Here is a 27,866-nt window from a genome sequence, read left to right on the forward strand (position 1 = left end):
CAAGCCACAGTACACTCTGAAGACAGTGAAACATGGTGGTGCAAGCATCATGATATGGGGATGTTTCTCTAACTATGGTGTCGGGCCTATTTATCACATACCAGGGATCATGGATCAGTTTGGATACATCAAAATACTTGAAGAGGTCATGTTGCCTTATGCTGTAGAGGAAATGTCCTTGAAATGGGTGTTTCAACAAGACAACGACCCCAAACACACCAGTAAGCGAGCAGCTTCTTGGTTCCAGACCAACAAAATTAAGTCATGCAGTGGCCAGCCCAATCCCCAGACCTTAATCCGATAGAAAACTTGTGGGGTGACATTAAAAATGCTGTGGCAAAACCAAGAAATGCAGAGGAATTATGGAACGTTGTCAAATCATCCTGGGCTGGAATACCTGTTCACAGATGCCAGAAGTTGGTCGATTCCATGCAACACAGATGTGAAGCAGTTCTCAGAAACAGTGGCTATACAACTAAATATTAGTTTAGTGATTCATAGGAACGCTGAGTCCTGGATATTTTTCAGTTTATACAGTAAATATTTGAGATTGTAAAGTAAAATACAGACACTGCCATTTTTTTGAACAGCCCAATGTTCATTTTTCTTCATTTTCTGTAAAGCAATTAAAGAATTTCTGCTTTTTTCTTCATGTTTTGATTTAGAGTATACCATAATGGTCCGAATATAAGACGAACCTGATTATAAGACGACCCACTCTTTTTCAAGAGTCAAGTTTGAAAAAAGACTTTGAACACCAAATTTAATTTTTACACAAAAAATTACAGTACATCTCAAACAAATGATTATAACAATATATTCGAGAGAAAAAGCATATTGCCTCATTCAAATCATGCAGAAACTGTCTATCACATCTTAATATCAGAACATTTAAATATGTAAACTGAAGTGCAATCACATTAGTAAATGAATGGTGAGTGGCACCAACCTTGCTGCCATCCGAGAACCGACCCACTTTTCTTCAGATTGTTGCTACGTTTCTCCATTTTCTGTTATCTCTTATTTTCTTCTCTTTTCTTTCTTACCGCTATTTTTCGTATTTCTTCTTCGTTTCTACAGCTATTTTTATTTTTCTTCTTCGTGACAGGGGTTCGCTTTGGCCTGGGGAGTTGAGTTCAGCATTCGCTTTAAAGATATCTGGCGCCATCTAGCGTTGTGAATGGGTATAATGTCTAGACCCTGAATGTAAGACGACCCCCACTTTTTCAGTTTTATTTCAATGCAAAAAACAGTCTTATATTCGGGCCAATATGGTAATGTGCAGTGTTCCCAATGCATGGAAATAAAAACCATTATGAGGATTTTGGGCTTTACTCAATTTTCTAAAGAGACTATTATTTTGAACACAATTGTACGTCAACTGCGACACCCATCGTTTCAACAGTCAGGGCAGCCATTAGAACACAATACAATCACTGAAGCGATAAACCCAATAAAGCCATGGTTACCTGCGAGGTTAATGGTTATTCCAACACCACAGGAGACACAAAAATAGGAACCTATCTTTCTTCCAAATACTTTCTGAAAAGCTTGGAAAGAAATAGAAAGCAAGCATAAACAGGGTCAAAATGACCAAAAATCCGATAATCTGCCATGAGCACTTTAACCTTAATATTTTCCAAAGAGATTTGAAGGTAAGATCATTTTCGGAAAACCCATATTATTCATTCTGAATTTCCAAGGTTTTTTGGATAATTCATTCATGTCTGGAGCTACTGGAGATATTGTATACATTTTTTTATGACCAGATTATCATGCGATTATGGCACTCATGGAAAGTAAACAATATCAAAAGTGATAGGTTGTTTTACTGAGAAGATTTGTGGAACTGAAATAAAACATAGAAAAACAGCATGTCAGGCCCTGATCCTTATACATTCGTAAATACAAGACATATTAATATAAACTGGAGTTGCTATTAATTCCACATACACAAACCAAAACGGGACAAAACTAGTTTGCTATCTCTGTCAGAATCTGATTTGGATGAAGCCACCTGGGATGAGTCGCTAGATGTTGGCAAACTCTCATCCTCCGTATACATAGGGTGATAATTATACGGGATAATTACAGCCCCAGGTGGGTTCACAGGGAACTCGTCCTCAGTATCTGATGATAATGACATGATTTTAGATGACATAAATGTCATCTAAAATGTGATACTGTCAGCTCGTTACGTTGTCGCTTGCTGTATGTTTAACGGCGCTGCTATGGATTCACTGTGATGTCTATTTCCGCTGTCATGGCGCGCTCCATAACTCTTGATAAAAAAATTTTCTAAGTCCCCATTGCTCATAAAAATTAAAAATGCCACCAAGCCTTTTCTGTAATTATGTACTTCAAATACAGAATGTAGCCACAAGAGGACACAAGCCAGTGTCTTATTGTGCCGGTCCCAAGCCAAATCAAAGATGCGAATCAAACCTATGACTTCCATACCAGATCAGTCGAGGCCCGGGTTAACAACGACGCCATAGGTGCTGTTGAACTACAGGGCGCCAGTGGAAATTGGACTACTGTTGGTCGAAGAAGGAGAGGAGGAAAGTGTGTTCACACGAAGAGAGAGAAGAGGACCGCCAAGAGTATAGGACTGAGAGTAGGGATGTTGAATGTTGGAACTATGACAGGAAAAGGTAGAGAGTTGGTTGACATGATGCAGAGGAGGAAGGTAGACATACTGTGTGTCCAGGAGACCAGGTGGAAAGGTAGCAAGGCCAGAAGTTTAGGAGCAGGGTTCAAGTTGTTCTATCATGGTGTAGATGGGAAGAGAAATGGAGTAGGAGTTATCTTGAAGGAGTAGTTTGTTAGGAATGTCCTGGAGGTAAAAAGACTCGGATAGAGTGATGAGTCTGAAGCTAAAAATCGAAGGTTTGATGTTCAATGTTGTTAGTGGGTATGCTCCACAGGTAGGATGTGAGCTGGAGGAGAAGGAGAACTTCTGGCTGGACTTTGATGAAGTGATGCAGAGCATACCTAGAAGTGAGAGAGTTGTCATTGGTGCAGACTTCAATGGACATGTTGGCGCAGGAAACAGAGGTGATGAGGATGTGATGGGCAGGTTTGGTATCCAGGAGAGGAACTCAGAAGGACAGATGGTAGTTGACTTTGCAAAAAGGATAGAAATGGCTAAAGTGAGAAGAGGCAGGAACATAGGGTGACCTATAAGAGTGGAGGTAGGACCACACAGGTAGACTACATCTTGTGTAGACGGTGTAACCTGAAGGAGATCAGTTATTGGGTACACTCTCGCCTACCACTACTTTGCAAACAGCATAGGATGGTGGTGTGTAGGATGACTCTGGTGGTGAGGAAGATGAAGAGGGCAAAGACAGAGCAGAGGGCGAAATGGTGGAAGCTGAAAAGGAAAAAAGTGCTGCATGACTTTTAGGAAGGAGTTAAGACAGAGTTAAGAGATAGGGAAAATATTGGTAGAAGGATGCTGAGTTTTGAACTGCCAGGCAGGAGGCCTAGAGGAAGACCAAAGAGGAGGTTTATGGATGTAGTGAAAGAGGATGTGAAGGTAGTTGGTGTGAGAGAAGAGGACACAGAAGACAGGGTTAGATGGAGGCAACTGATTTGCTGTGGCGACCCCTGAAGGGAAAAGCTGGAAGGAAAAGAAGACATGAGCGTACAGGAATGTTAATGAAGCAATCATTATAGATTTGTAATTAAAAAGTTACAAAAACACCCAAACATTTGAGGATTCACTGTTTATATTGCATAGAATGTATACTAGACTGGAAGGTCTTGAATGTGCTGGTATTTGCTAAATATGCTTTGTGGGATTGCATGTGATCAATGCATGAACCAAGAATTTAAGCCCAATAATGTGCTTTGGTAAGAGATGTCTGAAAACATGTAATAAAACAATGTGTTGAGGCAGAATACATTTTTATGTCTTGTAGGATATCACTATGCACATCAATGTAAACAGTCAGCAACACTGCCACTCAATAAGACAGCTTCTGAAGAACATCACCACCAACCCAGAGAGTCTGAAAGAACTCAGCCAATGGGGACTGGAGTTGACCTCAGACATTCTTTTGGTAAGATTCTGTTACTATTTTCAACTGTATTTGATACAGAACATGTCCTTTCAAGAAACCTTTTTTATGTCTGTATATTGATGCAACACAACTCAATATTCCTACAGAGCAACTCAGTCAAACAAAGTACAAGTCTAATCTACTCACCAGTCATGGCACGGACTAAGATGTCACAAACAAAATATTTCGTGTTAAAACTAATAAACCTGTAATTATTCATTTATTTTTGTACATATTCACTCGCTTTCAACTTAATGCCTGCAACACATTCCAAAATAGCTGGGGGGGGGGTTCAACAAAATACTGGGAAAGTTCAGTGAAACACCTGTTTGGAAGATTCCACAGCTGAACAGGTTAATTGGAAACAGGTGAGTGTCATCGAGTATAAAAGGTGCATTCCTGAAAGACTTCATTCACAAGCAAGAAGGGGTGAACTTCATAACTTCGTGAACAACTGCCTGAGCAATTAGCCCAACAGTTTAAGAATGTTTTGCCACTCACAATTTCTAGGAATTAAAGGTTTTTATCATTTATGGTCCATAATATCATCAAAAGTTTCAGAGAATCTGGAGAAATCTCTACACGTAAGCAACAAGACTGAAAAAAATCATTAAATGGCTGTGACTTTTGATCTCTCATGCCGCGCTGACATCAATTTCTAAAGGGATATTACTAGCTGGGCTCAGGAATACTTCAGAAAACCATTGTCAGTTACAGTGGTAAGAAAACGTTAGGGCACCCCTGATCATTTTCAAGATTTTCCTTTATAAATCATTGGTTGTTCAGATCAGCAATTTCAGTTAAATACATTGGGTACGGAAAGTATTCAGACCCCTTTAAATTTCTCACTTTGTTTCATTGCATCCATTTGCTAAAATCAAAAAAGTTCATTTTATTTCTCATTAATGTACACTCAGCACCCCACCTTGACAGAAAAAAACAGAAATGTTGTATTCTTTGAAAATTAAAAAAGAAAAACTGAAATATCGCATGGTCATAAGTATTCAGACCCTTTGCTTAGTATTGAGTAGAACCCCCCTTTTGATCCAGTACAGCCGTGAGTCTTCTTGGAATGATGCAACAAGTTTTTCACACCTGGATTTGGGGATCCTCTGCCATTCTTCCTTGCAGATCCTCTCCAGTTCCATCAGGTTGGATGGTGAATGTTGGTGGACAGCCATTTTCAGGTCTCTCCAGAGATGCTCAGTTGGGTTTAGGTCAGGGCTGTGGCTGGGCCAGTCAAGAATGGTCACAGAGTTGTTTCGAAGCCACTCCTTTGTTATTTTAGCTGTGTGCTTCGGGTCATTGTCTTGTTGGAAGGTAAACATTCGGTCCCGTCTGAGGTCCTGAGCACTCCGGAAGAGGTTTTCTTCCAGGATATCTCTGTACTTGGCTGCATTCATTCTTCCTTCAATTGCAACCAGTCGTCCTGTCCCTGCAGCTGAAAAACACCCCCATAGAATAATGCTGCCACTGCCATGTTTCACTGTTGGGATTGTAATGGGCAGGTGATGAGCAGTGCCTGGTTTTCTCCACACATACCACTTAGAAGTAATGCCAAAAAGTTCAATCTTTGTCTCATCAGACCAGAGAATCTTGTTTATCATAGTCTGGGAGTCCCTCAGGTGTTTTTTGGCAAACTCTATGCGGGCTTTCATATGTCTTGCACTGAGGAGAGGCTTCCGTCGGGCCACTCTGCCATAAAGCCCTGACTGGTGGAGGGCTGCAGTGATAGTTGACTTTGTGGAACTTTCTCCCATCTCCCTACTGCATCTCTGGAGCTCAGCCACAGTGATCTTTGGGTTCTTCTTTACCTCTCTCACCATGGCTCTTCTCCCACGTTTACTCAGTTTGGCTGGACGGCCAGGTCTAGGAAGAGTTCTGGTCATCCCAAACTTCTTCCATTTGAGGATTATGGAGGCCACTGTGCTCTTAGGAACCTTGAGTGCTGCAGCAATTCTTTTGTAACCTTGACCGGATCTGTGCCTTGCCACAATGCTGTCTCTGAGCTGCTTGGGCAGTTCTTTCGACCTCATGATTCTCACTTGCTTTGACATGCATTGTGAGCAATAAGGTCTTATATAGACAGGTGTGTGCCTTTCCTAATCAAGTCTGAACAGTTTAATTAAACACAGCTGGACTGCAATGAATGAGTAGAACCATCTCAAGGAGGACCAGAAGAAATGAACAGCATGTGAGTTAAATATGAGTGTCACAGCAAAGTGTCTGAATACTTACGACCATGCGATATTTCAGTTTTTCTTTTTTAATCAAGTCGCAAAAATTTCAGCATTTCTGTTTTTTTCTGTCAAGATGGGGTGCTGAGTGTACATTAATGAGAAATAAAATGAACTTTTTTGATTTAGCAAATGGGTGCAATGAAACAAAGAGAAATTTAAAGGGGTCTGAATACTTTCCGTACCCACTATATATCATACAGCAGACAAACAGGGATTTTTGAGAAGTGAAATGAAGTTTATAAGATTAACAAAGTGTGCAATAATTACTTAAACAAAAGTGGGCAGGTCCATAAATTTGGGCACCACAACAGAAAATTACATCAATATTTAGTAGATCCTCCTTTTGCAGAAATAACAGCCTCAACACTTCCTATAGCTTCCAATGAGAGTCTGGATTCTGGTTGAAAGTATTTTTGACCGTTCTACATTACAAAACATCTCCAGTGCAGTCAGGTTTGATGGTTTCTGAGCATGGACAGCCCACTTTAAATCACACCAGAGTTTCAGCAGTGTTTAGGGTTGTTGTCGTGTTGAAGTATCCAGCCCCGGTGCTACTTTAACTTTGTCACTGATTCTTGAACATTGTTCGCAAGAATCTGCTGATACTGACTGGAATCCATGCGACCTTCAACATTAACAAGATTGCCAGCACCTGCACTCAGTACCTGCACTGGCCTCACAGCATGATGGAACTGCCACCAAATTTTACTGTGGGTAGCAAATGTTTGTCTTGGAATGCTGTGTTGTTCTTCTGCCATGCATACCATCCTTTGTCATGTCCAGTTAACTAAATTTTACATTCATCGGTCCACAGCATCCTTTGCCTCTGCTTACCAGAGATTTTTCTTGGCCTGCTACTCCGGGCCGTAACTATAACTGTCTCTGTGGTCTTCCATTTCCTCACTATGTTCCTCACAATGGAAACTGACAGCTTAAATCTTTGAGCTAGCTTTTTGCATCCTTCCCCTAAACCTTGATGTTGAACAATCTTTTTCTGGTTATTTGAGAGTTGTTTTGAAGCTCCCATTTTGCCACTCTTCAGAGAAGATGCAAAAAGAACAGCTTGCAACTAGCCACCTGAAATATCCTTTCTCATGATGGGTTTCATCCGTGTATGTAGGTCAAGGGTCAATGAGCTTACCAAACAAACTTTGTGTTCCAATAATTAGTGCTAAAGGTACTCAAATCAATAAAACAACTAGGTTGCCCAAATTTATATACCTGCCTACTTTGTTTAAGTAATTGTTGCACACTTTCTGTTAATCCTATAAACTTTATTTCACTCCTCAAACATCACTGTTTGTCTGCTATATGATGTATTTAACTGAAATTGTTGATCCAAACAACCAATGATTTCTAAAAGAATATCTTGAAAATGATCAGAGGTGCCCAAACTTGTTCACACCACTGTAAGTTTGTCGCTACATCTACAAGTGCAAGTTAAAAGTCTACCATGCAAAGGGAAAGCCATTGATCAACAGCGTCCAGAAACACTGACATCTACGCCAGCGGTTCCAAAACTTTTCAGTCCGCGCACCCACTTCTACCTCCCGACCGAGCTGACGCACCCCAATGCCCAAAACACGAAAAAAAAAAGAAAGAACAGGCGTAGTCTTTATAGCCATATAGGTATCAAGTTTAATAATATAGGCTCCTGTTAACACAGAATAGATTGTGCAATAATGGGCCTAATGATCTCGCACTTTAGAAACGGTGGGGAGAATAATAGTAACAATATAAAAATGACAATAATAATATTTTAAGTCAAAATGGTCGCTGAGCGAGCCGACTACAGATGAGTGATGAACAGCAGTTATGCAGGGCTCGAAATTAACTTTTTTTCTTTATCACTGGTGCTCCCAAATTTAGAAGTTAGTAGCACCAGCAAAGACTTTAGGAGCAACTACCCAAAAGCAAGGCAGTGACAGAGCGATTAGGACGCTCCGTCCATCTCCGTTCCTCCTCTCTCCCTCGCCCAGGAGAGCAGCCGCAGCTGCGCTCTCATTGTTTCCTGGCAGGACCGGAGGAGCGCGGTCTCACAAAAAAAGGCGCACCAGATTTTTTTCCCTAGTCGCTCCGGTGCTCCCAAATATATTTAATAGTCGCACTGATGAAAATTTGGGCGCATATGCGACCAAAATGGGCACAATTTCGAGCCCTGCTATGTAACAAATAGGCCTATTTAACAAACTAACAGTTATTAAATGGTAACAAATATGCTACTCTGCCACAAAGAATCAAAATAACATAGGCCCAAGTTCAACATCATATTTTCTCTTTCGAGTACGAGTCTCATTGTGTTCTTTACCCCCTTCTCCCGATGAAGTGTCCGGGTGAGTTTTTTGTGTTCTGTGCTCCTCATTTTCAGTTTCCCCTGTCTCGTCATCCTCACTCTCTTTTTCCTGCTGGATTTCTTCAGCCATGTAGACTGCATAGCTCTCAGTTGCGCCAATGTATCCTGTCCTCTTTCATTTCTCCCAGATTTAATACCGGACAGACTGCCCGTTTTCAACCAGTTATGCATTTCGGCATATTATTGTTGTTGCTATCACAACAAGCTAGCACGTAGCTAGGAGAAAGCCAAGTGCATTTTGGGTTTGTTTTTTTTTATTTAAAATTTTCCCAAAACTTTTTTTAATTGAAAATTACAAGTGATTTACGTGAATGAATGCAAATATTTAAACTGTTAACCCTCCATTAAAAAGTGTTTAAATTATTTATTTATTTAATTATTTCAAAGTGCTCAGCTACCATTACACTCGTGCACCCCCTAGCGGCAGCTCGCGCACCACACTTTGGGAATCCCAGATCTACGCCATTTAGTGGGCTTGAACTTGGCTCAGATGTACTGACACAAAGTGAAAAAGTGCGCTGTGGTCTGAGTGCACATTTCAAAAATGTTTTGGACATTGTGGACGTTGTGAGCCAAAGAGGAATAGGATCACCCGGATTGTTGTCAGCACAAAGCTCAAAAGTCTACAGTAAAATGGTGTAGGTACTAGACTGGCCTGTCTGCAGTCCAGACCTGTTTCACGTTGAAAGTGTGTGGTGCATCATGAATTGCAAAATATATCAACAGAAACCCTGGACTGTTGAGCAACTGAAGTTGTACATCAAGCAGGAATGGGAAAGAATTCCACTTATTAAACTATTAGTGTCCCCGGTTCCCAAATGCTTGAGTGTTGTTAAAGGGAAAGGTGATGGAACACAGTAGTAAACATGGTATGTCCCAGCTTTTTTGAAATTTGTTACAGACAGCAAATTCTATGTGAGTGAATATTTGCAAAACACAGTTTATCAGTTTGATTATTAATTATCTTGTATGTGTAGTGTATTCAGTTGAATACAGGTTCTCATCCACAGCAGTACTGCCACTGTATAGTCCAGACTTCAGTGAATTAAGTGTTTTCTGAAAGAATACACATTGAACACAAAAACCATGTTGAAAAGATTGTTGACTGATTTTTAAAACAATGTTTTTAGTTTATGATATAACAGTCATATCTTCGGTATTGGTTTGTTGGGCAGATTAAAGGGAGAACTCTGCCTGCTGAAACCATCTTCCTGCAGTCTTCAACTTTTATCACTGGTGATGACACATACTGGTCCAAACAGATTGTCAGGAATCCTTCAATCAGTTCCGTGAGTACATGTTCATTCACTATCTTACGAAAATAAATATTTTCTGTTTGCTGACGCTGCTCTAAAATCCACCGTACTGATTTAGTTTGGGTACTGAATGCTTTTCAAGAATATCAGCTAAGTATGGTCAGTCAAAGCACTAAAATTTTGACTGCCCCCACTTTCCTTACCAAAATCATTCATTGATTTTTCCGGACCGCTTTTGCGGAGGTGCTGGTGCCTTTCCCGGGGGCTTGCGGGCATGAGGCGCAGAGAGACGCCCCAGACATGGTGCCACTGCATCACAGGATAACACAAAAGATGACCAATTACTCACGCACAGACTCACACCTCCAGACAATTTGTAACCGACCACCTGAAGTGCCTGTTTTTGGAGGTGGGACAAAACCAGTGAAACCCAGAGAGAACCCACGCAGACACGGGGAGAATATGGAAACTCCATACAGAAAGGACTAGAACCTGGAACCTTTTTGCTGTGAGACGACAGCGCTCCCCACTGCACCACAGTACCACCCCTTACCGAAATAATTTTAATTTAAAAAAAAAAATGCTGGTCATGAAAAGTTTTGAGTGGCAAATGAAAAACTTAAATTGCAGAGAAGATTGGATATTCTTTGTGCAGTTGAAACGTCCTCACTAAGCCACAACACTTAACCACATTTTATTTTTTTTACGTACTTGTGTGTCATCACTAATGTGATCTTGCTCTTAGATCCCACTGAGCATCTGGGCTATCTTCTACCCTCGCCGCTGTGCAGTACAGGCTGAAGATCTGATCTCCATCTTTAACAAAGTGGCTGGGGCCATTGGCATGAGGCTGGAGAGGCCCATTCGTGTGGAGTTGCCGGACGATCGCACTGAGACTTACATCAAGAGCATCCACACTGAGCTTGCCAGAGAGGTACGACATAGAATAAATTTAGATTGGCAGCTAAGAGTGGTTTAATACTGCATGTAACACACACAGTGAGTCCACCAGAAAGGTTTGTCATGCTCCAACGTGTTTTAAACAAGTTGATGATTTAGGACAACTTGGTTTTTCTCTGAGTAGAACAGTGATTTTCTGTATAATTCACAAAATGTAAATTGGGTGCAACAGGTCAAAATACATTTGTTTGAACTTCAAAGTTTTTAATTGTGATACCTTGAAGGCCAATAGTGGTGTGGACTTAAATCTCTTTGTGATCCACCAGCAACTTGTGTGGCACATATACTCTGGGAAATGTCTGCGAAATCTGTCTAACCTGAGACTAGGGACATCAGTTTTCCAGGCAGAAAAATGTGATTGTCGATTATACACGTTCCTACTCAACGCTGTTGTGTTTAATATGAAATTTCCAGGTTGACACAGGATCTTGAACTGGATGATTTAATTCAGGGTCTTGGATCAGTCGACACTTGAACTGGATCCAGTCGACAATACAATACACATCCAGTTTAAGTGTCAAGCTACTAATTCAGTGACATCAATCCTGTTATAAATTTTCATTTCAATCTGTTAATAGCCAAAAATGCAGCTTGTAGTATGCATCATTGTTGGCAGTAGAGACGATCTCTACGGTGCTATCAAGAAGCTCTGCTGTGTCCAAAGTCCCATCTCATCCCAGGTATGTTATGTTTTCCAAGAGCTTGAACTGCTGACAAAAAGGTTTGGTTTCTTGCTTCATTTTATGCATCTGTCTCCAGGTTATCAATGCACGTACAATTTCCCAACCACAGAGGCTGATGAGTGTTGCCCAAATGATACTCCTGCAGATAAACTGCAAAATGGGGGGAGAGCTGTGGACTGTTGGTGTCCCACTGGTGAGCATCATGGCTTATAATCTGTCAGAAGAGGCTGTGTGTGTGGTGCTTTTAAGATAATTTTTGTCATCAATAATAGAATCTTGTGGAAAGTGTAATAAATTCAAAGGAATAACTACTATCCTTGGACTGCTACTCTAATTTTCAATCACAGAGGAAATAATGTATCTCAATTTCTAGAAACACTTGATGGTAGTTGGAGTTGATGTCCACCATGACATCAGCAAGAAGCGTCAGTCTGTCATGGGCTTTGTTGCAAGCTTGAACAGGTGCACACACACAAACACACACGTTCAGTCGATATTCACCTACTCTTTAGAACAGTTTCAGTATCCAGTGTTTTGTCAGTGTTGCCACACCCAGAGAGAAGAAGAAAAATACAAGTCCATAGATCTACCCAGTTTATTGAGATCTTTGTGAAATCAAATTACAAGTAGTTAAAGGTTCTTGGCCCTTCTGGTATTTGCTAGTGTTGATTGAACTGATGTAATTTGCAGCCTTAATACAGGGGAAAATATTTGGCAGCAACAGGAGTGGCAATTTTCCCTCATCAGATATGCACGTTTTTCTTGTGCAGCTCACTGACCCACTGGTACTCCAGAGTAACTTTTCAGACACCCAACCAGGAACTAATCAGCGGCTTCAGAGTTTGCTTTCTGGCCGCATTGCAGAAGTACTACGAGGTAAGTACAACAAACCAACGATTAATGAAATATCATAATTTCCCCTAAACTAAACTGCACCCAACCCTTTTGACCAGATTTTGGTAGGGGAGGTGGAGCTTCCCTGTGGCTAGTCATGACTGAACAAATCATTGGTCTTTTTTTTCTGCAGGTGAATCACAACTTACCTGATAAGATTGTGGTGTATCGAGATGGTGTTTCAGATGGTCAGCTAAAAATGGTGGAGCTGTATGAGATTCCACAGTTGATCGACTGCTTTGAAAAATACCCTAATTATGAGCCCAAGTTTGTCTTCATTGTGGTCCAAAAGCGCATCAACACAACCATCTATTCCTGCAATGAGGCGGCAAGCAACTTTGGGACACCTCGACCAGGAACTGTTCTAGATCACACACTCACTCGGAGAGAATGGTCAGTCTTTGTATGTTCAGAGTTGTCGGTAAATCTTCTTTTAAACTTCGACATCTATGCCACTATGAAGGTTTAACATTATAGACGTTCCTACTTCACGTCTATAATGTGAGTGTGACAAGTAACCCGTCACACTCACACCTGCATTCACGTCGGCCATGTCTCACTGGTTTGGTCTGTGTGAGCATATAAAATAGTCTTAAATTAGGAAACACACAACGTGGGGGTGTATTTGCATAATCTTTAATGTTGATGAGTAAATGATGTGGGATCTAACATTAACGCTCGTGTCTCATTAAAAAAAAAAAACATCAATTAGCACAGCTTGACATAACACTACTGTGTGGTAATGCTGCTTTCAGAGGACATTAAATGAGGTAAACACTATTCGGAAGTTAAGAATAAGATTAAAGTCACTTTATTGATCCCTCAAATGGGAAATTCTCCTTCCACTCACAAATGTACTTATATACATGTGTTAATCACAGCGCAAGGTTATATACAGTATATCGGCAGTGGCTGGGAGGTGAGCCGACACCTCCCGCTGTCAGCTCACACTCGGGAATTGAACCGCCGATGGCTGGGTGATGTCTGATCTTCAAGACGTCTGCTTTACCACTTAGCCACTGCCGCCCCAGTTAGAACTCCCTGTGCATTATGAAAGGCATAACACTGCAGATTTATCTAAATATTTTCTTTGAAAAACTTGTTTCCAGTGATATCATCAATACACAATTTTAAAAGCAAGCTAGTATAATAAAGATTTAAGTAATTTTTTAGGATGCAAAATATCCTATCAACAAAAAACAACAAATGCAGTCCCCTTATTTTGGCATAGTTGGTTCCAAAATAGGAGTACAGGTAATCAGTGTGGAGGAGCAGCTCAAACTATTTACCATTTCAAGTTTGAAATGGGTTTTTTTCTTTGCTTGTTTTTTATTCAGGGTGGACTTCTACCTCATGGCACATCACATTCGTAATGGCTGTGGACTTCCTACTCACTACATTTGTTTGTACAACACAGCAAACCTCTCTCCATACCATATGCAAAGGTACTAATTGTCATTATGTTATTGGAATTACAGGTACACATCTCACTGACCATTCTAATTACCATCTGATGTTTCTTTAATAGGATAATATTTAACTACAGAAAAATGTTGGTATTGCTCATTGCAAGATTAAAAGTTTAGTTTTTTGTCAGACCAAGATGAGAGACCAAACTGTTCCATTTTATGTTGCATAAGGGTTCGGTTGTATGATTTGCTAAAAAGGGTGGAATTCTCTTTAATTTAGAAATAAAGTTTGTAACGTTGCATATAGACCCCAGTCATGACCGCTATCTAAGCTGCTGAGAATCAGGCGTGTTTATTTTGTAACCGTGCTACTTTGGTCCCACACCAGACTGACCTTCAAGCTCTGTCACCTGTACTGGAACTGGCCGGGTACCGTTCGTGTTCCTGCACCATGCAAGTATGCCCACAAACTGGCCTACCTGTCTGGCCAGTACCTGCACTCTGAGCCAGCCATCCAACTCTCAGAGAAGCTGTTCTTCCTTTGAGAGGCACCAGCAAGCAAGGATATTTTGCATCCTAAAATCTTGTTTTGACACAATTTGCCCCTGTACTGGAACTGGCCGGGTACCCCATTAGTCTTCCAGCACCATGCAAGTATGTCCCTAAACTGACTTACCTGCCAGTACCAGCACTCAGAGCCAGTCATCCAACTCCGAGAGGCTGTTTGTTTTTCTTTTTTTTTAAGTCCTCACCCCAACTTTGTTGTAGTTTCGGGTTGTTGTTTTTTTTTGTGAAGTCAGTTCGGCTTTATACCTTTGCATTCAAGTTCTGATTGTGTTCCATGTGCTAATAAATATTTCCAGAACAAATGTTTGAAATGGGTTGCCTTATACATTTGCAGGGGTCCAGCCCGTGAGGCAATGAGGAGACAATAAAATACAGTAACTTACACAAAGAGAACATGTATAGAGGTTTGTCCAAACCAGGTAACACCTATGCAAAAGAAAAGACAAATGCTTTGTCTACAAAGGAATACAAGCTAAATACATTTGGTTATAAGTAGGGATAAGCGAGTACATCGCTATCTGTATCTGTTCAACCAACTAGATTATCTGTATCCGTATCTGTACTCGGAATGGGCGGTGCTTAAACCGGAAGAGAGTGGTTTGACCGGAAATGAATGGGGCTTAAATTGCTACATTATTTTAAGTCTAAAATTGATATCGATTGATCACAAGTTCCGAAATGTATTCTTTTAAAACTATTTACGGAACAGCCTCAAAATTGAGATTCAAATCAATGTTTTTGATCACAAAAGTGAGAACTATTTACAGAACAAGTTTTTTATGGAACTGAGTCAGAACATGAATATTCTTAAGCCTATGACTATTTACTGAAGAGCCTCAGAATTGAGATTCAATACTTTTGATCACAATAGTAAAGGAACTATATATAGAACGAGTAAACACAAAATGCATTAATGAAGTACATGCAATAGGAAATTGTCAACTACGAAGTATGCATGAACAAGAATTGTCATACTTGAAACTTTTAAATATTTTTCTTTTCGAGTTTATAATCAAACTTTTTTTCTTCAATTATTTTTAGCTAATTAAGTTAATAATAATAAATAATAAAAGACCTTTATTGTCCCACAGTGGGGAAATTTGTGCGATAAACAATGTTGATTGCGGTAAGTGTGTGTGTATGTGTGCTATGTCTCAGTTAAAATGTTTATAAAGTATAGAATTATTAATTTGAACAGAGTTTAGAACAAACGAGTAAAAAAAAAAGACGAGTGGAGGCGGCGGTTAAATGCACGCGTACGTGCAACAAAAAAACAAAGTTCACCAGGTAACCATAACCAAAAACCTAAGAAGAAAGACGTGAGGAACAGTTAAGCCACCACCAGAGAGATCAGTAATCGCGTGTGCTGGAGAGTGGGACAGGGACAAACGCCACTCTAACTGCAGTCTGTAGGGAGAGGCGGAAAATATGTGTGACTGGCCAATCACAGAGCGTGAAAACAGGATGATTATCCTTCAGTCCGATCACGAGTATTAACGGGTTTTATTTGTATCGTACTCCTATTCATCAAAAATGCTTTATCCGTACCGGATACTCGTATGAAACGAGTATCCAGCTCAACCCTAATAAGTTTTGTTTCTAAAAAAATTTGACATTAATTCCTGGACCATTACCAGACTCATTGTACTGCAAACTCACAACTGTATCGTTGGCAAATGTCTAAATGTGTGCCATGTTACTTTGACACATAGTTGTGTAAAAGATGACAAAAGAGCACATCCTTGAGATTAGCTGGTCAAATAACACCATGACTCGGGACACTTTTCAGATCAAGAGTGAGTTCACAGTGGTGATAACATCAGCCATTTACAGTATTTTCTGCACTATAAGGTGCACTGGATTATAAAGTGCACCTTCAATAAATGGCCAATAAAGAGCACTGGATTATGAAGCGCACTGGATTATAAAATGCATCTGAGAACTCAACTTCAATGAATGGTCTATCTTAAAACTTTTTTCATATATAAGGCACATTGGATTATAAGAAATTGAGAAAAAGGCTTTTAGGTGCGCCTTATAGTGGCGAAAATACTGTAGTTTTCATTGAATTAAATGTTTTGTTAATCAGGTTTCAACAGCACCGATACATCCTCATATTTAAGATGCATTTACTCCAGCATCTTTTCAGCTGTTCCTGATTGTCACATCACACAAAGAATGAAATCCTCGTTTTTTTAGGTTCAATGAGGGTGGTCTTCTCCATTCGGCTTTTCCCTTCAAGGGTCGCCACAGCGAATCAGTTGACTCCATCTAAGCCTGTCTTCTGCATCCTATTCTCTCACACCAACTACCTTCATGTCCTCTTTCACTTCATCCATAAATCACCTCTTTGGTCTTCCTCTGGCCTATTGCCTGTTCGTTCCAAACTCAGCATCCTTCTACCATGGACTGGTCCAAACCATCTCAGTCTGGTCTCTCTGACTTTATCTCTAGATTCAATGAGGGTAAATGCTGTAAATTATGGACAATAAGGCACTACATTTTTTACATGCTTTGAACCCTGTGGCTTGAACAACATTGCGCTAATCTATAGATTTATATGGGCTAATGGCTTCTAGGTCGTGCTCTGGCAGAAAGCAGAAGAGAGAATACCGTGCGAAAGATGGCACCGTAGTTTTTTGAAGACATTTTGCGCTTGACGATGGAATGTGCAAAGAAAACCAAATAATGCAGCTTTTGTTAAATGAAATGAATCTGGCTGTCGAAGTAGGAAATGGAGCCTCTGTATCGTAAGCTTGGCATCATTGAATTAATGGCGACATGTCGGAGACGACAGTTATTTTACTGCTGATATTGGGTCCTAAGTTTTACCGAATGAAATTTTGTTTTGTTTTTTTTTAAAAACTATTTTAGAGGCAAACATAGCATGTCCATTTGAAAAGGATCCCATTGGTTATGGTTCAGCATTAATTCAGAGAATTAAATGTTTTTTGAAAGTGGATTCAATATACATGAGGAGCACATTAAAACAAAGTTGCATATGAATTGTACAGAATGAACCACTTCTTCACTGAGCGTCTATTTTGCTGATAACCTCCCTACTGCTACTGTCCAGCCGTAGGGAAAAGTGGATACTTCAGTGGAGGCTAAATATCATTCTGTATTCCACCAGAATGATAAGCAATAGGAAGAGAACTATCAGTAAATATAAAATATTAGACCACCTTTATTTTCTTCAATTTTTTATTTCCTTTTTATCAGTAACTCTTGTGCATTGTGACTAAAACATACAGAAAATGAAACTTGGAATGCCTTAAAGCAGTTATAAGCAGTACAATGCCACAGCTATTGATGTAAGAACAAAAGTAGTTTGGGCTATTATCAAAGAAACCGTGCAAAAAAGCTAGATGTCAGCTCTTGATTTCAGTTCTTAGGTATACAAAATGGTGTGAATATTCTTTTTGTGAACTGTTTTTCCATCCATCCATCTTCATCTGTTCCTCCGAAGCTGGGTCGCAGGTGTAGCAGCCTCAACAGGGAACCCCAAACTTCCCTTTTCTCTGCCACATCAACCAGCTCTGACTGGGGGATCCCCAGAAGACGAGGATCCTCTCCATCTGGCATTAGGACTGAAGATAACCTTCATGAGTTATCAGTCAGGCATTTGGCTTCATGAATGCTCTGAACTTCAGGGATTCCAGATACATTTGATTGGCTGCAACCAAGATTCTTGGACATAAAACCATGAAATATGATATGCAGTGGCAAGCTCCAGATATTGGCCCAGTCACATGTAAATGTAGATACAGGTACTTGTGTATGGAATCATCAGTTGTGTTGTATGATGACCCAGTTTGTGAAAATTATGCTTATGTTTTTAGAATCTTTTGGTGACTTGAATTTGATTTCTGTTCTAAATGCAGCTTTTGAAAATTAATTACTTTTCATTATAAATTATTATTGTAGTTCTCGTGTTTATCAGATTATGTAACTTTACAGACTAAAATCCAGTCTGTAAAGTTACATAAAATTGATACATTGATAAAAATGTGAGAATTTCCCTTATATGAATGACCACTGAAATAAACAATGAACTTAAAATTTTGTTTAAAATACATATTTTTAAAAATAGGTCATTTTTCGTTCTCTGGTAACTGCAAAATGGAATCTTATGTAGCAACAGAAAACATAGTTGATCCATTTAACAATTTTACCCCTTTTGACCATAATAAAGAAAAACTGCTTGAACTTGTGGTGGAAAGTTTTTAATACAATAATACCATACAATAAAATAATATAGTAAAATAATATAATTTAATTGAACCAAAGATCTGGATTGTTGTGTGTGTCAAATTATTCAGCGCTCGTGAAGGTGGCACCAGGATGTCTCGAGGTCATGAAGACGCTGCATGAAAATAATTACTGTTAGACCATATTTGGAAATGCTTGCATGACTGTTGGTATCCTTGGAAGAAGTTAGACACTGACAGAAGCAGCTGGCCAGATCATTTCATATACTGTACTTGAAATTCGAATATTTTTGTATGTTTCTGCACAGGGTCATCCAAAGAATGTCTGCAGCAGAAATGTCCTCACAGGGTTCGCACGACTGATTATATTATGTCATCAAATAGTTTTGTGAAACTGTTGATATTTTTGGTAACGTCTGGAGGTCATGACGTACCAACGTAAAGCCCGTAAAGAACTGGTTGAAAGCAGATGAGCCGAGGTTAATACCTGCCCCTAGTCACACCTTTAGAGTATAAATGATGTGTGATTCTTTTCATATTTTGTACCTGGAACTCCGCTGCAGCTCTCGTCTGTGAAGTTTTTCCTGTACCCAGAATATTCTGTAACAACACCTCAATGGACCATTCATCATCTCCAGAGCTCTCATCATGCTTAGATAAGTATTTGTTGAACTTGTCTGTTTGTTAATATCATCGATGATATTATTGGACTCATACTCAACCTATTGATGATATTATTGTACTGCTAATCAACCTGTGCATGATTTGAATTGGCAAATAAATACCTTGTGTTTTATACACTGTCTCCTGTCCTTAAGAAAAACGAAACCCCCACCACAAAATTTTATCTTTCATACTTAGAGTAAATGGTGCACTCCAAGCTTTGCTCTCATCAATGTGCATCACTTGTTTCAGGTGTGTTAACCTTCGTAACTAGGACAGACTCAGGTGATCTCCATTAAACCGTTTCCTCATTTATGTTCAGCTGCTGACACTCGCTAATAGTGAGACGACGTGAGGTTCATACTCACAGGGCGGGTATCTGTCCTCCAGTAGGGTCTGTGAGAATAGAAGTCATGATGTAAAAGGTAAGAGTGCGTTTAAAAATTTCTGGTTTTGAGTCGTCTTTGTGATATGGAATGAAGACACTGGTGCTGGTTCCTGTTTGGCTATATTCAGTGAGTTAGCTTGTCACAGGAGCATGCTAGGTTAATTATAACACTTAGGCCTTGTTTGGCTTGTGTTGAGTGTTATCCTGTTTGTCTTTCATCTATAGTTAACTTTTATTTTGAAATAGTCATCAAAGCCATTATTATTATTATAGAAGGACCATCATCTGCCTGATGCTTTCCCTCTGCTGAAGACTCAACATCCACTTGTTCATCTGCGTGGAGGTGGTCCCTCCTTCTGTCCATCATGAATCCCCTCGCAGACATGAACTCTCACCCTCTGTACTCCCCCCCAAACCCTTATATTTCCCATAACCCATCTCTCTCAGCCATTCTGTCATCTCCTCCACCAGTCATCCTGACTGGTCATACTTACCTGGCGACTCGAGGCCAAACCCCCCCTCTATATCAGGCAGCATCTAGCCAAGAGAGAGGCCAAAATGTGTTCACCTTACCGGAATGCGCCACCTCTCCCTCCAGAGTCTCAGAGCCATGCATCAATTTCAGGTGCAGGCTTCAGTCCAACCTACTTCCGGGGTCTTCGTCTTCACCTCAGACTCCGTCTACTGAATCTGCTCAGACGCCGTACCCTTGCCCTGCCCCGGTGACACCCCCTTCCTGCCAGGTGTCCATCATCCTCCAGTCCCCTGACCTCAGCCTGTCTCCAATCCACTCTCAGTGGTCAAATGTTACTTGCCCAGACCTGGAGTGCTCCATCTGCTTCAGCCAGTTCAACAACATCTTCCGCTGTCCCAAGATGCTCCAGTGCAGGCACACGTTCTGCTTGGAATGCCTAGCACGCATTAACGTCAAGTCAGCTCAGCCTGACTCCATCCAGTGCCCTCTGTGTCGCAGTCTCACACCGCTGCCTGCCCTGGGACTGCCCAGGCTGGCCACAGATGCAGACGTGCTGTCTTCCCTGCCAGATGCCATGCAGAGAGTCTACAGCATCCGCTTTCACCGCAGCAAAGGGAAGCTACAGATCAAAAGGTCAGGCTGGTTCCAAAACTCTGAACTCATTTTGTGCCTGGCAATTCTGCTGGATAGAATCGGCTATAGTAATACGTTAACGCTGAAATGACTCTGCTTCGGACCATTCTCTCAATTTTAAATAAATTAAAAATTCATTGTCATGTTTTTATTGAAAGGAAAACTTTTATGCCTTTTTAAAAACATAGATTTTTTCAACCTTTAATAATTTGTTACAAAATTACTAAAGGTTGAAATTTCATGAAATTGTGCAAAATTTAGTTTGTAATATCCCAGTGTTCAAACACACAATCAAAATGACAGTGAATCTGATTCAGATTTGAAAATTGCATTGTCTTTTGGCAGTTGTAAACATAATGAGCAGGAATCTTTTCATTACTTCAGGAGAATCTAAAAATAGTTGACCCCGAAACTGAATTTGGAGGTTAGTTTTAAGTTTTTCTTTAATCATGCAACTCAATCCATCGTTGAAAAACATTAAAAACAAAATTAATACTAATCACAGCTTCAGTTTTTCATTCAGGCCCCCTGAAGGTCATTGGAATCGGAGATCTCTTACGTCTTTGAGGTCGATAAATCACTCCTTGGACGTGGGGCTTCCCAGCCCCCCTCCTGAGGGCCGCACTGAGGCTGTCGATGTGGGTGGAGCTCTGTTCAGATTGACGGACCACCCGGCGTGCCGGGCCTTCATGCTGACTACTGTGATAATGATGTTGGCGCTGCTGATGGGCATTGTCATCTTCCTCCTAACATTCAGAGTTGATGCCAACAGTGAGTGACATCACATTCAGCCTCTTTCTGCTTTTATTTCTGTGATGGAGAAATGGAATAGTCACTGAACTGGGAAATCCCATCGTATCAAGGGACTTGAATGTCTTTAAATAAAAATTGTTTAGATAGAATGTAAACAGATGTGCAGTAAAGTCCATTGTTCAAAGCTGCTGCGCTACATGACGTCAGATGACCTCCAAATCTAAGAAAATAAGTAGAGGCATTAAATGTATGGTTATGGAAATGAATCACCCCACAAGTACCCTAAAGGACTTTGTATCATTTAACATTTTTGCAAAATATCAAATTGTGTAAATTTCCAAATGTGATGGTGATGGATTTTATTCTGCCACAACATACAGAACTGAAGGACACACCTTTTGAAGGATTTGGGTATTGGTTAAAAACATTTTGTCCACTTTTGTCATAAAATTTTAATTTCTTCAAAAGGTCTGGGACAAATGTTTCAGGGGAAGATAGCTGATCTGAAGGTCATAAAAATAGTAAATCAGTGATTTGTGAAAGACTGTAAAAGTTGAGGCTTTTTATAACAACCTCCCAGCTGCAAATCAGACATTTGGAGATGATGGCATGGACTAAAACCTCCACTAAACCATGTCGCAAAGCTCTGGTCCCCTTACCTCCATTTAAATATGACTGTACATAAACTGTCACCAGGTGGCACCAGTCTTTTTCATCCGTTTGAACTTGCAGCTTTCACTGTAAAAGAATCCCAGATATTGTTATAGCCTTGGAATTGAACCAGATTCTGTGATTAGGTAACATGTAGTTGACCTGATTTTACAGTTGGTCTGCAGCAGAAGTGATTAGTGATGCAATGTAACTCCATCTAAAGATAATATAAATGCTTCTTTTAAAACTTGAGTTGAGTGTTGAAACGGACGTCCTTCCATTTAGATCTGTCTCCATTCAAGTGTCTGGGTTAGTTTGCCTCTTTTTTGTTTCAGACATTTGAACCTCCACTGTAATCTAAAGAAATTTGATTTAATTTGGAAATGTAAAACTTTTAAATGCAGTCCCAGAAATTGTTCCATTACTGTTTTTTCACAGGCATTTGTTTTATTTTATAAGGTATTTGCGTCCCACAGATATGTGGGACGCAAATAACTACCTCAACTAATAAACCAAAGCTATCTTTACGGCCAGTTACCTGTTTTAATTAGGGGTTGAGTTTTTGGTGACCTAACATCTTTTAAAAAATATGGCTGTCTGTGGTTTTTCATGAGACAAGTTTGGAGTCGGTTAAAAGAATATTCAGGATTCCAGTTGCTGTTCCACCCTGCTGGAGCCTGAGACGTATAGGATTTGAGAGGTGCTGTGGTAGAGGAGAAGCTAGACATTGTCTGATCAACGAATCGGTAATGACCTAAAAATCAAAATACCTGAAACATGACATTACTTTGTTCTGTCCCAAACTGTCCATTCAGATGTCTTTTTGTGAAGATTAGTTGCTTAAATTAGAAATATAATCCATGTTCTTTTTTCCCCTCCTGACACGTTTTAATGTGCAATATATAAAATTTTTATGTATGTATTTATAGAACTGTTTTTAAAAAATGTGTATCTGTTAAACCTAAATAAATTCCTTTTTAACTAGTTTGACTATTTCCTTTTTCCAATGTTCAGTATTGAACCAAATGTATGAAGTGTTGAATCAAATACAAAACTAACACACTGCATATTCTAGATATAGATCTAAGTCTTCCTTGATTCATATCCTCCTACCAGGCCACCCACGTGCAGAGCAGAACTGCAAAATTTACAGCCAAAATATCATTTTTTCTGAATGAAGCCCAGAATTGGGTCTGACCAGCATAAAGCACCACATAATCATATTAAATTTAGCAAAGTGAAAAAATAGGCACAAGGTGAAAGATTGGGTAAATACAGAAACAAATATGAATAGTGAGAGTAAAAGATAAGTACTGTAATTAAATACTATAAAATGGTGCAAGCACCTGCATCACGCAATGGAGGATTCTCCTGCAGGGCGAGGATTTGGATGCGTGACATCCAACTGAAGCCAACACCTTAAATGATCCTGTCTCACATGGTTGCAAAACAAAGAATCAAATTTCAAAAAGTTCAGATCATCCAGCTATAAAAATGAGCACCTGGATGCTTATACCCGCATTAACACCAAACCCCTTTGACACATTTTCACCTCAAATTTACATGGACCATCATGCTCCGTCACTGCTGCCATTGCTAATGTGTTGTGGTAGAGGAGTGTGTGAATGTGAAGGTTCGTGATCCTGTCGCGACCACACACTTATCTGTGGCTATTGCTGTTCACTGACTCATTGCTTGGATTAAAAAGTTGCTTGAAAATCCATATATATACTGTACTACTGTATATAAAGTCTGGGTTAACTGCACTGCTGTAACACCTTGTCTTGATTTTGAAGAGCATTTCAATGCAGTCGCTGAAAAGTCACAGATGCCTTGAAGCTATAATAGTTTCAGTGCCTGGCAAAACATCACATTCACAAGCTGGCAAATGGTGAGGACACACTTCAGAAATACAACTACTTAGGCCGATTTTGTAACTGCTTTGACCTCAATGCAATTTTCTGTCCTCAGGCACTTGTTCTTTGGTGGATCCCGTGCCACAGTCAGGTGATGGTCACAGGACAACACAATGGCATCTGGAAAAACCAGAAAATCCACATTAAGATGCCTCAAAATGAATCAGCAGATTTCAATACCAGAATGTTCTATTATGTTTGAATTCTAGTTTTAATGTGGTCAGTACCAGTGCTGTTTGCTACAGTGGATCAGTTTGACCCGTTTGACCTTTGGGCGATGCTTGAATAGCATGCACACTTTTATTTAGTCTTTGTCTATAATTCACCTGGTAATATGAGTTTGAACAGTCCTCTGAACAGTCCACTTGAATCCTGACTTGTATATTCAAGTCTGTTGTTGGACTTCAGTCCTCTTGTTGGAACAGGACCCTGGTTGATTTAACACAAACTACTACAATACAAACAACTTTCCGTGATTGCTCCTGTTTTCAGAGAAATTATTTTTGAACTAAAGCTTCACGTAATCTGTTTCTCAGTGTGCTTTTCAACCAACTACATTCTAGTATTTACTGTCTTTAGATTCTATACTGTTACATGCTGGAGCTGAGTAGCTTTTGGACACAACTCAAAAATATAGCTGGCCATTAGTAGAATTTACCTGAGAACAGTAGCAGCATAATCCACACGACGTGAAGTAAACAATCATATGATGTCAGCATAATGCTTGACATTCTATATTAGGGGAACTGGTTTGGTCCTCCTTTACTGTTATTAGAGAGCATTTATCTCATTAACATACTCTGTTTAAAAGATAATAATCAAATTCAAACAAGATGCATGCCATCACAAAGCTGCCCTGGGGGCTTTTGGAAATTCAAGGTGGTTAATTATTTTGCCACATGTTGCCAAGTTTCATCGTTGAACCTCAGGCAATACTGTAACAAATCTAATTCTGGTCCTCTTTATGAAAATTCATCCAATTTTTAATGACTGGAGAAAAAAATGTTAAATTCAAATGCAAAATTCTGAATCTATTACTTTGGGTCCAAATATAATTTATTTTATCTTTATACCTCTAGAACTAACAATATTGATCTCAAATCACATCAATGCATGTTCTTTTGGGTTTTCCAGAGCTGTGAGTTACCTTGACTTTTTTTTTCTAAATCACATCTCCTTAACTTTGTTGTCTCACAAAATTTAAAGACTAAAAGCTTGAACTTAAATCGCAACTCACAGGCAAAGACATTAACAGGTTGAGGTTGACCCCAGATTTGATGACTTTTGATGAGTTTATTTCTAAGTTCATTTTACTGATTTGAATAGGGAAGAGGTTGATGCAAATGTATGCATTTAAGTTAAATGTGAATCAGTTCAGGGCGTCAGAAAATCGGTGAATGCTTGGCATCTCTACAGCTGAGTTTTCAGTTGTGTGACTGTTACATGTGAGGCTTCAACATTTTCTGAATCTATTGGCAGAGTCTCATCCTGCTTGAGGACATACATCAAGCAGGATGATCACCTAAAATTAACACCCATGGTTACAGCCTGTGGCCTCCAAATCAGTGTCTCAGTCCCCCCACCCACTTTCACAAAGTCTGTCAGTCATTTTCTAACCCGCTTAATCCGCTAACGCAGGTCGCGGGGGAGCCGGTGCCTATCCCGGCAGTCTCAGGGTGTTAGGCGGGGGACACTCTGGGCACGACGCCAGTGTACCGCGGAGCCGCGGAGAGACTATCATTCACACACACACACTCACTCCTACGGTCAATTTGGGACTGGCCAATCAACCTAAAGCGCATGCTTTTGGGGATGGGAGGAAGCCGGAGAACCCGGAGAGAACCCACGCAGACACGGGGAGAGCATGCGAACTCTGCACAGAGCGGGACTCAAACCCGGGTCCGCCGTGTTGTGAGGCGGCTGCACTAACCACTGCGCCACCGTGCTGCCCCTTTCACAAAGTGCTGATGTCAAATACAAATTTTCTTAATTCATCAGAGTTACTCTTCCAGAGCCAAAAGCAATAATGACAAATAGCTTCTAGAATGGTGAAAACGGCGACATGAACACATCTTAATATTAGTATAATGGAAGATTCTGATATATTATCAATTGACTCGTCATTGATTATTATGATGCAAAAAATGATGGAGGTTCAAACTAGAAGGATAACTTCTACATCTCCTTTCACATAGTTCTGTTTGTACAGCCTGGCACCATTCCCTCTAAGTTGCATGCCGGTGGATGCTGTAACACTTACCAAGGTGGAATGGTGTGGGTGGTAGATGGATGTGTTGCTCATCCAAACTTTGTCTAACCACATCCTTCTGTAAGACAGGAGGAACATGGACCAAGTAATACCGTCTTCCTGGAATCCACCTGAATGCCTCTAATCAGCATTGTCACTTCTGTATGTACATTTCATGTCTGGACACCTGTTACTGTAGTCTGACCCAATGCAAATTACACCAATCAAAATATATATTTAGTAGTCTGAGATCCAGATTATGATCTGAATATTATTGTGGAACATCATGAGTTGTCCATTCCCAAATACTTTTATTTTGATTGGGTCTAGTTTACTATTTTTATGACAAAATTATGCTCAAAAAAGGTAAATATTTGAATCTCCACAAATTGTCATTAAAATCTGTGTACAACTTTTCAACTTACAGTAATTTACAAACATAGATGACAGAGTTTGAGGAGAAAAAAAATGTGCTCTGTGAAGATACCTTCAGGTAAGCCAAGTCATTTTTATCACTGAATGCTCACTGTTATAACCTGTGCTTTGTCCTGCACGCTACCTCAGCCTACTCAAATGTTTAACCTGAGGCCGTCACACTCAACCTCAGCTATCTGTTTATTGTGGTCTGTTTTACCCGGCACATTTTTCCTCTGCACCCGCCTGCTAGGATTCAACCTGAGGAAACTGATGCTTTTAAAATAGGAATAAATTTCTCCTTGCACGAATAGTGAGAGGCGAATATATCCTCAGGAGGAGGTAACTAAACAGAAATGAGAGGCGTGATTGAGGAGTGAGATATGAGAAAGGCAATATTGTGTAGATTATTTGTCAGGAACTGAGAATCCTTGTAGGATAAATTAGAAGCAACTACGTATATATTCTTTAAGATTTGTGGATGTTCTGTATCTCATCAAAGAGGTTATCTGTATAATAAAAATCATTGCCATATTCGTGGAAATGAAAAAGATGTAAGGAAACCCCCCAAACAAAGCTCCTTGGTGGATCTAGAAAGGCTAGGTAGGTAGTTTTTGAACACTAGTGGTCGGTATACTTGAACAATAAATGGAACAGAAAGATGTATGGCTCAGAGGAATGACATGTCAGGCTTTCATACAAACAACTGTTTGTGGACACATTCATTTCTGGTCTGAGTCTGCACATGAAATTTAATACGTATAAGAAAAATTAAATATTACCAACTTTTTGTTGTAATTGAAAAGATAATCAGCTATTTTTGTTTGATCGTCTACAAAGGTAAAATTCATTATTCATCTGTTTTTATCACTGGGTGTGGACAAAACCCGTAGGTCATAGCTTTCTGCAGGTCCAACTAAAAGTATGCATTTAACTCTATCCTTATCTTTAACTATCGGGCACCATAGTAGATGTTGCAATAAGCATTTGTGTCAATTCGTTATTGGTCGTCATGACAATGAAAAACCTGTCTTTGGAATGCAAACGGTCAAAATAAAACTTATAAAGTTTTTTTTATGTACTAA

General features: G+C 39.9%; 1 protein-coding gene across 1 annotated transcript in view; it reads left to right on the forward strand.

Annotated features, from left to right (window-relative positions):
• piwil2 (piwi-like RNA-mediated gene silencing 2) overlaps positions 1-14,564 on the forward strand; it is a 33,733-nt gene extending 19,169 nt beyond the window's left edge. Inside the window, exons 14-23 of the mRNA XM_068310084.1 lie at positions 3,927-4,067; positions 9,836-9,949; positions 10,662-10,850; positions 11,455-11,556; positions 11,636-11,752; positions 11,933-12,021; positions 12,330-12,435; positions 12,587-12,846; positions 13,791-13,898; positions 14,251-14,564. Coding sequence (XP_068166185.1) covers positions 3,927-4,067; positions 9,836-9,949; positions 10,662-10,850; positions 11,455-11,556; positions 11,636-11,752; positions 11,933-12,021; positions 12,330-12,435; positions 12,587-12,846; positions 13,791-13,898; positions 14,251-14,407 — 1,383 coding nt within the window. The 3' untranslated portion in view covers positions 14,408-14,564. The remainder of the gene's footprint in view (positions 1-3,926; positions 4,068-9,835; positions 9,950-10,661; positions 10,851-11,454; positions 11,557-11,635; positions 11,753-11,932; positions 12,022-12,329; positions 12,436-12,586; positions 12,847-13,790; positions 13,899-14,250) is intronic.
• Positions 14,565-27,866: the final 13,302 nt, after the last annotated feature.

The sequence above is a fragment of the Antennarius striatus genome, chromosome 3 (genome assembly GCF_040054535.1).
Source record: "Antennarius striatus isolate MH-2024 chromosome 3, ASM4005453v1, whole genome shotgun sequence".
Lineage (NCBI taxonomy): Eukaryota > Metazoa > Chordata > Actinopteri > Lophiiformes > Antennariidae > Antennarius > Antennarius striatus.